The sequence below is a fragment of the Gavialis gangeticus genome, unplaced genomic scaffold, assembly GCF_001723915.1.
Source record: "Gavialis gangeticus isolate Ggan-Ray unplaced genomic scaffold, GavGan_comp1, whole genome shotgun sequence".
NCBI classification, from domain to species: domain Eukaryota; kingdom Metazoa; phylum Chordata; order Crocodylia; family Gavialidae; genus Gavialis; species Gavialis gangeticus.
The window spans coordinates 129,883,852-129,895,272 of record NW_017729025.1 but is presented as its reverse complement, the minus strand read 5'-3'; the positions used below and the strand labels follow the sequence as shown (position 1 = coordinate 129,895,272).

At 45.3% G+C, this 11,421-nt stretch overlaps 1 protein-coding gene across 3 annotated transcripts in view; it reads left to right on the top strand.

The window, feature by feature from the left end:
- Nucleotides 1–11,421, top strand: part of OVCH2 (ovochymase 2) — a 55,064-nt gene that overhangs the window by 12,854 nt on the left and 30,789 nt on the right. For all 3 annotated transcript variants that reach the window (XM_019519549.1, XM_019519550.1, XM_019519548.1), the window contains 5 exons: nucleotides 1,382–1,405; nucleotides 6,600–6,690; nucleotides 6,799–6,932; nucleotides 9,364–9,504; nucleotides 10,431–10,561. In XM_019519549.1, the coding sequence (XP_019375094.1) occupies nucleotides 1,382–1,405; nucleotides 6,600–6,690; nucleotides 6,799–6,932; nucleotides 9,364–9,504; nucleotides 10,431–10,561 (521 nt within the window). The remainder of the gene's footprint in view (nucleotides 1–1,381; nucleotides 1,406–6,599; nucleotides 6,691–6,798; nucleotides 6,933–9,363; nucleotides 9,505–10,430; nucleotides 10,562–11,421) is intronic.

Genomic DNA, 11,421 nt, shown 5'->3' with positions numbered 1-11,421 from the left:
GAAGTGGCGATGGGCCAAATCCTTTTCCCCCCTCACAGAGCCTTACCACCTCTCCCACAGCAAGGGAGCCCTGAGCTGCAGGGGGTCCTGGTCCTTCCCACCACAGCAATGGCGCCCCCTGGGTGGCATCTTCCCACTAGCAGCCTGTCTAGGCAGCCCCAGGGGGCACCGCCCCTGTGGAGGGAAGGTCCAGGGTCCCCTGCAGCTCGGGGGCTGATGGCAGCTCATCCTCCAGCTGTGGGAGAGGTGGCAGGCTCCACAAAGAAAACAAAAAAAAGGATCGCACTTCCCTCCTCCTTCCCCCTCCTCAGGAAGAGCCTCCCCACTCAAGATGCTGCTGGGTCATAGAGTCCCTGGACTGTAGGGGAGCTCAGTGCTTCCCTATGGCACTAGTGTTCCCCTGGGGCTGCCTGGGCAGGGTGCTAGCTGGGTGGGTGATGCCCCAGCTCCCAGGCAGCACCCGGCCTGATTCAGCGGTGCACGGGATGCTGGAAGCCCAGGCATGCCCAGGGAAACTTGGGCTTGATGGGCTTCCAGCACCCCATGCATTGTCCCTGCCTCCTTCCTGCTACCTGGGACCACCCAGGAACAGGATGGCTTGCCCCTGGGGCAGTGTGAGAAGGTGGCAGGAGGGCAGCTGAGTGTGTTAGGAGCCAGAGAAGGTGGTGGGGATGGTACATAAGGCACTGGAAGCCCACCAGGCCCAAGCTTCCACAAGCCACCCAGGCTTTCATCACCCCATGCATTGTCCCTGCCACCTGCTTTGGCCACCAGACATGCACGATTTTTTTTATCCACTATGGGACAGTTTGCCCCAATCAAACTAAAATACATCTTAGGCAATCTAAGTTGCCACACTCAAATATGTTTTAACATGAAAAAATAATTGTGCACGTGCACACGGTGATGCCATGATGTTAGCAAATGATGATTTCTCATCACTGTTAGTTACATCATGTGTACAAGCACCCTTACAACAATTTCAAATAATGACTGCTGCTTTCTTTTGTCTTCTCCTTTTCTTTTATCTTCTCCCAAGACAACTTAGTGGCAGTGAGTCCAGTGTATGTTTTAAATTAGAATTACAATTTTCATTGAGTGACACTTAAATATTCAGCTGTTTATATCCTGGGCCCAAACTGACATGCCTTAGTTTGTATTCACTGGGTCTATTCAAGATTAACATTTTATGCAAGGACAAAATCTAAAAGGTGGCAAATATTAGCTCAGATTTGGAGGTTGGATATAAATCACACTTGTGTTTGAAAAAAATATGTTCATTCTAACAGAGGTAAAACCTACAAATATTTTTATGACACCAAAAGTAGTCTACTAAAATTTTTTTTTCTCCTCCATTGCCCGTCCATTCTTTCTGGACTAGACTTGAAAATGAAAAGTTCTACAGGTGAGTACAGATCCTATTTAATCATCTGACTGTGTTAGAGCTTTAAAAAATTCTCCATGCTATATCTGTGATTGTTATATCATCTATGATGGGGAAAAATGTTGTCTGCCTATGCCAATATTCAGCAAAGTGTTTAAATGTTTGTTGTAGTTCATACATCTACCATATTTACTTGACTATAAGGTGACCCTGAATATAAGAAAACCAAAAATTAGATTCTATATATGGAAAATGTATAAATTCGTTATAATTCTCCAGGTATAGAATCCTATTATTGGAGGTTTGCCTTGAATTTGTCCACCTCCCACTGCTACAGCAGGGAAAATAAATCTGGGGGAGGCATGTGGTCCCCCAATTCCTTCTCCCTGCAGTTCCTTCCCCCACTTCCTCCTTACTGTCAGACCCTGCTCTTCCTGATCATATGGAAATGAGGAACAAATTTGAAAACATTGAGTTCATACTATGGGTCTGCATAGACTTAGCTTATCCAGAATTGATGCATTTTACCTTTTTTTGAAACTGCTGCAAGTTTTAGTACAGGTGTGTTTAGTACATAAACACACTTTCAAGCAGCACTTTCATACTATAGTACAGGGTTTCCAAGCTGTGGTACCTGTACCCCTGGGAGTATGCAAGACATCTCTGGGTGGTACACGGGAGAAATTGTGTAATGGCAGATTTAATTTTCATTATAATAATAGTCGGCATTTAAGGAATTAAAATATAAAATGTATGCTGATAAGGATATGCAGGTAGTTGGTACATCTAGAAGCAGGTATGCAACAAGAACAATTTTGGAAACCTCTGCTATCATACAAACTTTGTCTTTTTTAAACATTTTATTAGAAAACAAACAAAGCCAGAAGTCTAAAATGACCCCAGCAGAAGCCTCACAAAACATAACGTTTTCCAGGATTACATAATACAAAACATAACTGACATCATACACCTTAACATATACAAAACTATGCATGATATTAGTCCAAAACTGAAAGGCTCATAACTTGCCACATATTTCATTGGGCTGGGCCCCAGCAGAATCAACAGTTTCAGGTCATGGTAACCCCACACCTCAGCACTGCTCAGTCTGTGTGTGTGAGTATGTACTCCATATATCCCCCACAAAGGATCCACGTGCTAATTAGTCTCCCACCCATGACTAGAATTTAATGTTCTTGTCATGAATCCTGGGGTCCTCCAAAAATGTATATATAGATGAAGTGCAGGGCAACCTGGTCTATCTCCACCTCATGGAGGGCAAGCCCATACTAATCATATTCAACAGGCTGAAAGAGGAGACAACAGAGGGCGCCTGGATGAATTTTTGTGGCCCCATTTGATGATGTTTGCCAGATATTTAAGGCTGTTGAAGAAACAGGAATCACCTTATATATGTGTGTATATGTATGTATGAGTTGTATATATTTGCACAAAAAAAAAAAAAGGTGGTGGTTTTCCCAGGGACAGGGGATAACCACCTTTCTGGTGTGGGGTAGTGCCCATAGAAGTAACGTATGGTTACCTTCCCATGTTCATTGCCTGTGGGAAGATCTTGGCTTTATGCCCACTTTATGGAAATGGGAGATGCTCCCTAGTTTACTCTTGTGGCTGTACGGGTGAGGGCAAGTGAAACCTGGGGGTGTCTGAACTGCAAGCTCCCAGGCTTGGGCCTGCATGTAGGATGCCTGCCAAATGATTTGGCAACATCTGAAGCCCCAGGTGGGGGTGAAGGATGTTTGCTGGTAGTAGGGCCACGTATGGTTTTTGAATGACCCACGGATTTGGACTTGATTTGACTAAGTTGGCTTGGAACATAAAAAAAAAATTGCTAAAAAAAAAAAAAAATGCATTCCTATCAGCATTTCTTCCTTTTTGTCTAAGGTCACATTGCAGTACTTCCAGGCCCAATGCCAGTTCCCTGTGGAAGGAATGCCTGCCTATTTGTTTAAGGATCTCACACAGACAAAAAACAAAGAAGTTCCCATCAGTATTTGTGGCACCAAGGGAGGGTGTTGGAGCTTGTTCTGGTCTCTCCAAGTGCTAGCCTAGTATTGCAATACCTCCAGGTCAGGTGCTTATTCCACTCGGGGCAAGCAGCTGCCCTTTTTTAAGGGCCACAAAAAACCAAAGCGTCCCATCAGTGTTTGCCCAATATGGGTTATGTGTAGGAATCCAGATTTTCCATTCAGCATGGAAAAATGCAAAAAAACATGGATTTTCTCATTTTAAGGAGAAAAATGTGGATTTTCTGTTTTTAAGAGAAAACCACTGATTTTCTCATTTAAAGGAGAAAAATGCAGGAAACAGAGGGTTTCCCCTTGCACGCTGGCAGAGTTCCAGCCTGCAAGGGGCCTGGGGGAGTGGGAGGAGGGCGATCAGGCAGGGGGTGCCATATGTATGTCTGTGTGCACATATGTATGTGGCAGCCAGGCAATGTGGGGAGCAGCTCCTGCAGCTCCCCACAGGTAGGTCTGTAGGGTGGAAAATGGGCCTCCATAGTGAGGGAGGGAGGGAGAGAGTTGGGCAGGGCTGGGGCACTGCCCGGCTGGGGTGATCTGTGGGGCCTGTGGCTTGGGGTCCAGGGCTGGGATGAGAATGCATGGCCACAGGGCCCTGGCAGGGAGCTGTGAGCAGCTTATCAGTGGGGTAGCAGTTGGGCTGGCTCCCTGCCACTCTGTACACTCCTGGGGGGGGCATGGTAGGCACTTGCCCCCCAGATCTGTGTGCAGGGCAGGGGCAGATATGGACTGGCTGCTGCAGGCTCTGGGCTGCTGGCTCTGCCCGGTGCAGCAGAGTGGTGCAGGGGGGCTCGGTACCACTGCCAGGAGCCCTGTACCGCCACGGTGAGGCCCTGACTGCCCACCTGGCAGCAGTGGATGTGGTGTCACAGGGTTGTGCCCCCTGCTGCTGCTAGGTGGGCAGGGGACACCTTGCCATGGTGGCTCAGGGCTCCCAGCAGTGACACCAAGCCTGCCTACTGTGCTCTGCTCTCCCACGCCTGGTCCCACCTACTGGGCTACAGAGGCCTCCAGGGAGAAGGCAGCACAGTGGGGACCCCCAGGCCCAGAGCGGCCAGCCTGCATCCGCTCTCCTGACAGGTTTCAGTGGTGCCACGTATGGCACAGGGGGAGCTGGGTTCCACACTCTGCTTTGGTGCACAGCAGCTGCCACGTCCCATGGGCAGTAGCCAGGGCTTAGGCACTGCTGGGGGGGAGGGAGCAGGGAGCTGCTGACCTGGGTCCCTGGTCCCCTAGCCCTGGCAGCTGAGGGCCCTCCCTGGTTGGGCTTGGGAGGGACAGGGGGCTGTGACTGGGGAGTGAGAGTCACTAGCAGAACCAGGGGGCTGCGGGTCTGAAGTGTGGAGCACTGGCAGGGCTGGGGGGGTGGTGGTGTTGGTCTAGCTCAACAGTGAGGTGCACTGGCAGGGCCAGGGGGCTGTGGGTAGGGAGTAAGAGGCACCAGCAGGGCTGGAGGGCTGTGGCTTGGGAGCAAGGGGCAACGGCATGGGCAGGGCACCAGCATATCGGGGTTGCTCAGTGCCACAAAGCAGTGGGGTGGGGGACAGCCACAGTTGGACCTGCATCCTGGTGAGTAAAGGGGGTAGGGGGAGCTCTGATTTTTTTCCATGATAAAAAACCCAAAATCAAATGCCAACATTTATAGATATTTAGAACTTATTTTATTTTAGTGATTGAGGCACAAATTGCTTTAAAATTATAAATATATCAGTAAACACTGTGTTCAACTAATACCTATATACAGAGTGATGTTTCATTTTAATAATGTAAAAATGCAGATTTTGGGTTTTTTTAATGAGATAATTTGTGATTTTTAAACAGAGAACCAGGATCCTTAGTTATGTGTTCCATGTTGGCTGCAAGTAATCAACTTCATAGTTGGTTGGTTTTCATTACTGAGCAGGTGCTGCTTTGGGTAGCAGTTTAATGATATTTTATGAGGTTTCTTTGTATGTGAATGTAAGATGAGGAGCTTTTCCCCCCCATGTTGAATGGGGGGATAATCTCATCTAAAATTTGAGTAAATAATAATAAGTTTGTTCTTATACAGTAAAGAATGTAGGCATATGTTTAAGTCCTGTTGATTTTAAAAAGAAATGAATGGCACTTGAAAAAAGTTCCCATAGAAGTCCCAATATAAAATAAATGATATTGAAATGCAAACGTGGAATGAACTAAAGCAGCATTTGGGAACTGTAAAGTAAAATTGATTCTATACAGAAAGTAAGAGAGAGAGATGTTTTTAGTACTTTTAGGATGAAAATGCAGAGCATGAGCAAACTATATGAAGGATGATGAATTTGATTTTGGGGCTAAATTGATCATGACATTCTTACTATCACATCTGGATTGTTTATGCAGTCAGGTGCAAGTCAACTTAAGTGTAATAGAAACCAGTCCTATGTAAATTGGGTCTCTGAATTTTAATTACTTTTATCAAAGTAGAGAGAATTTCAGGAGGAACAAATTGTGTCTAGGTGCCTCCCTTGCTTTGATTCCTAATATAAATTAGATGCTTAGCTGCCAAATTATGCCAGTGAAAAGTGTGTTTTGTTTTTTATCCTTTATAGATCCAAACACATTGTCAAAAATAATGAAAAATAATTTATTTTGGGAGGTTTTTTTTTTGTGGTAAACTATGGAATGTTGCTAGGTGGGGAAGCCAGTAGGGAAAACTTCTACTCGTAACAATGTTTTTTGAGTTTATTTGAGCACTTCAATGAAATTATTGTCACTTAAAATATGCCTAATGATTTACCAGTTTGCTGAGAGAGAGATGCCTATTGTGGAACTGAAAAAAAATATTAGAGAGAAACTGGGCATATTTTAGAGTTAGTATTATTTTACATGTTTTGGTTTGCACTTCCTCTGTGCATATTTGTATGCAATTCTTCAATGGTTAGATATTTTGTTCATTATAAAAATTACAGCACTTACATTTTTAAACTAACATTATGAAAGAATTTAAATTCAATAGGGTTTTTTCTGATCTCACTATGGATTAAAATGGTCTTGTTTTCATACAATTGGGGAGGAAAGGCAGAAGATAAAACCAATTTCATGACAAAAATGTGGTAGGGAAATCTTACAACTAATCTCCCTTAGATATCAGAAGAACCTCTAGTGTTCCATACAACCTAACTTTCTGTTGTTTCATTTCAAATCCCACAATGCAGCCTCATGTAGCAGTCAGGATGGCAAACTGCGTGGCAATGAAGGGTCATTACGTTTCCCTGAAAGTCCCAAGCATTTCTACGAAAACAACCAGTGAGTAGCTGAAATACATTCCTTTTTCCAAAACTACTTGTAATACTTTTGCAGTTGTAATTCATCATATGATATGTAAACAGGAACTTACCCAATGTGTCTTTCCAGGTTGTGTGTGTGGACTCTTCTTGTCCCAAAAGGAATGCACATACTTCTTAATTTTTCCCACTTTGATGTAGAGCCAGACACATTCTGTGACTATGATTCCTTGCTGGTGTATTCAAAAGATGACAGGCTTGTTGGTGAGTTGCTGTTTACTGATTCTATGAAATATTTTAGAAAGCCCATCAATATTTCTAAAGTTTTAATTAAACTAGATCCATTAGTTTTGGGCTGTCTCTCATTACATACAACCCACTGATCACACACAACCCATTTCTGCGTGTTGTATATGGTGGTGCTGGTATTACGGTAATGCCTAGAAATCCAAGTTATGGACCAGCACTTCACTGTGGTAGATATTGTACGCAAACACAACAGAGTAAGTTCCTGTCTCATACAGGTCATAGTCTAAAACAAGAGACAGCAGATGAGCATAAACAAATAAGGGGACTCAAGGAAACAACAGATTCTTTCCAGTCTTCAACTCTCAATATTGGCCACGATAGGCAGTCGTTTCGGCAATAAAGTGGACTGTCAAAGTTCTTTTGCAACCCATCTCTTTCTATTATGTTGATTGCTAGATAACAGCTTATTACTCCTGCCAGTTACTGGAAATACTTAACTGACACAGACTTGGAACAGAATTCTGTTTTACTTCACATGCTGAAATGGCAGTTTACTATCTGTGCAAGTTCAGTTTTTGTCTCTTACACACTGCTTGCAGTTGACTTACCCCTGCAGTGTGGACACTCAACCATACATACATAGACTGAGCATCCATGGTCTGTTCTTTGCTTAGGTATGCATTGCATGTAGCTGAGCACAACTCCTGGAAAAATGGAGAGGGAGGAAAACCTGTTCATCTTTTAGCCCCTGTAGCTGCATGGTTAGGACACTCATCTATAAAGCAGGAGATCTAGGTTATAGGTCCTCTCACCCAGAGGGAGTTTGAACCTGTATTTCTCTTGCATCCTAGCAAAGTGCTCTAGCCAGCACACCACAAGTTATAGTTTCATAGTTTCTAGGGTTGGAAGGGACCTGAGTAGATCATCTAGTCCGACCCCCTGCCATGGCAGAAAAGAGTACTGGGGTCAAACGACCCCAGCAAGGTGTACATCTAGCCTCCTCTTAAACCCCCAGGGTAGGAGCCTGCACCACTTCCCTTGGGAGTTGGTTCCAGATCCTAGCCACCCTGACTGTGAAGTAGTGCCTCCTGATATCTAGCCTGAACCTACCCTCTGCCAGCTTGTGACCGTTATTTCTGGTCACTCCTGCCAGTGCTTGGGGGAACAGGGACTCCCCCAAAGCCTGCTGATCCCCCCTGACTAGTTTTATAACAGGCCACTAGATCCCCCCTCAGCCTTCTCTTGTGGAGGCTGAACAGGTTCAGGTCCGTAGCCTCTCCTCATAGGGCCTGCCCTGCTGCCCCCTGATCATGCGAGTGGCCCTCCTCTGGACCCTCTCCATGTTGTCCACATCCCTCTTGAAGTGCGGTGCCCAATTAGGCATTAGTCCAGTCCTCTGACCAGCTCCTTCAGGCACTGGCCCCTGCATTTAACAGTCAGTGGATAAAACAGATGGGGAAGCAGCATAGTGGGGACATTTAGTCCAAATGGGAACAAGGGTCCAGGCTAGAACCCACAGCCCCCTTTCCTCCAGGGCAGTAGCAATCCCACTGATCTGCATATCCTCTAGTTCAGGGGTTGTCAGGGGTACACATACCCCCGGGGATACTTAAGAAGGCCCTAGGGGGTGTGCGTGGGTGGGCAGGGATGGAGTACTGCTGCGCACCATGCTGTGCAGACACTGCCCACCCGGCTGGACTCGGGGTGTGGGGGAAGCTCCCACATGGCACCTCCACGTGTGGAGCTGCGCACCTCCCCCACCTCCACGTCTGGCCGCCGGGGATACACTGCTCCACATCCAACCACCAGGGGTACACTGCTTTACTATTCTTTGTCCTGCCCCTACATATTACCTGCTCTTGGCTGCCCAGGGGCCATCTTCAAAAGGAGCACTGGAGAAAGGAGTGGATAATGCTGGTGTGGTGGTTAAAGTACTGTGCTAAGAACTCAGAAACAGGTTCAAAACCCTTGAGGGGGGAGGGGAAGGGCAGGGGAGGGTTACTTGAAACCCAGTTATCTTGCCTCCTTGCTAAGTGCCTTAACTACTCAGCTACTACGGCTAAAACTTGGGACAACCTGCCATTTCTATTAAATAACTGTTAGTTGTGAGTTTCTGGCCAGTTACATTTTTATGGCTTTATACACACTTGCATATCCAGAATAGGAGTACATACATAACCATGATTAGCCCAGCTAATCACAGGAAGTCAGTCTGTCTTATTAGCAACCTGTCACTACACGATTTTCCTTCATTTTATTTTAAATAGATAGTGGGAAGAAGGCAGGCAGCCAATAAACTAAGAGCCTATAAGAATTTTAATTCTATTCATATTGTTGGAAATCTACAACCAGCTACTGTGGCTGAGTCTTTTAGTAGTTACCCCTGTATACATTTTCTCAAAGAACTTTCTTGAGGTTTTAAATTATTGTAATTTTCTAATTGCAGGGAAATTCTGTGGTGATGATCCTCCGTTGCCAATTTTAGTGGGCTACAATAGCATGAGGCTGAAATTTGTCTCTGATAATAAGGAGTATGGAGCTGGATTTTCCATGACATACAAAGCAGTTTCACCAGATGCTCTTCCTGGTAAGTGTTAGTGTAGAATTAAACATTCCTTGTCGGTTTATTGTACCAAGTCAGTGCCCACCTGAAGTTAGCTGTTCTGTACTTGTGCTGCTAGGCATGTGTTGAGGAAGTGATGGCTAACTTTGAGTTCATGCTGAGGCCTGGTTTGGGGCTTAAAAAAAGGAGAAAGTGGGTGCAGTTTTCACCAGAGTTTATCGCCCCTGGATGCAACATTTACACGTGCCCAGGACTGCAGCATATTGATCTAGGTCAGAGTAGCCCCTGCTCAATATGCTGTGGAGGGACTGGCAGGGCCACAGGGGTGCTTACAGTGCAAGGCTATCTAGCAGACAGCCCCCACACTGTAGCACCCTAGTGCCCCAGACAACCCCAGTCACTGTCTACATGTGTGTTGTGGTAGGGTAAATAACTCTGCCATAGGATAGTACTTGTGTTGGGCAGTACTATCCTGCGGCAGAGTTAATTAGTTTACTCCAGCCTAATAGGGGTGCCCATGTAGATGGTGATGCTTTACTGCAGAGCTGATTAGAGTAAAGTGCATGTGTGCATCTGGATTTGTAGCTGGCAATTGGCTTCATTCATTGATAAAGGAACTCCTATATGAGGGCTTCTACAGCTTGCAGTTGCTCCAGTCACCCTCAATTTAAGGGAACTGCCACCCCAAACTGTATCAGCAGGATCCTATCCCCTGGCTGGGTTATCATTTCACTCTGATCTCCAAAAAAGACGTGCAGTCTTCTGGCCTTCAGTGCAGGCCCTTGTGCCTACAGACTGCTCTTTGCAAATTTAGGAGAAGGTTGTTACTGTAGTGGGTGGCATTTCTTTTCCACTGGGACTACTAGGATCTACGGGCAGCAAATTCCCTTTGTACATAAAACAAGGGAAGTGTTTGCTTCCTTCTGATTTTTCCTTGTGTGTGTTTCCAGATTCTGGCTGTGGGTCCTTAGCTGTCCTTTTTAAAGCAGGAGTGATACAAAGCATACACTATCCTGAACCCTACAGTAACCTGGCACAGTGTCACTGGATTATTCATGCTCCGGAGGACCATGTCATTCTGGTACAATATAAGCCCCTCCTGTTCCTTCTTTCATTTTGCTTAGACCATTTGATGTAGTAAGAAACAAATTATAAATTTAAAGACAAATTCAGTTTAAATTAAATTTAAGATATTAAGATTTGATGATACAAACTTTTAGTTATGTTTACACTTTTGATTCTTGTGTAGTGCTCCCAGGTGACAGCTGTTTCCTGCCCCAAAAACAACTGGGGACATTTTACATCTGATGCATTGGTCTGACCCAATGGAACCAGCTGTAATATGTAGATCTGGATCCCAGTCTAAATTCAGTTGTCTTCAAAATTTGGAGGATGTTTGCAGCTGAGGTTTTGATTTATTCTTAACATAAATTAAAATAGTTTTTCTCTTATTGGCCAGGGAATAACAATGTATTTTTTCGCTTCATACACTTCTGATGATAAAATCTACTGTATTTATTTCATAGATTTCATAGACATTAGGGCTGGAAGGGACCTTTGAAGATCGAGTCCAGCCCCCCACCCAAAGGGAAGGAAGTCAGCTGGGGTCTTAGGATCCCAGCAAGATAAGCATTCAATTTGCTCTTGAAGGTGTCCAACGTTGGTGCTTGAACCACGTCCGATGGCAGGCTGTTCCAGACCTTGGGGGCTCGGACAGGAAAGAAATTCTTCCTTATGTCCAGTCTGAAACGGTCTTGTTCAACCTCGTTATCCCTTGGAGTGCTCTGGTGAACAAACGTTCCCCCAGATCCTGGTGGTCACCCCGATAAACTTATAGGTGGCCATCAAATCACCCCTGAGCCTGCACTTTTCCAGGCTAAAGAGCCCCATGGCTCTCAGCCTGTCATCGTAAGGTCTGTTTTCCTGACCTCTGATCATGCG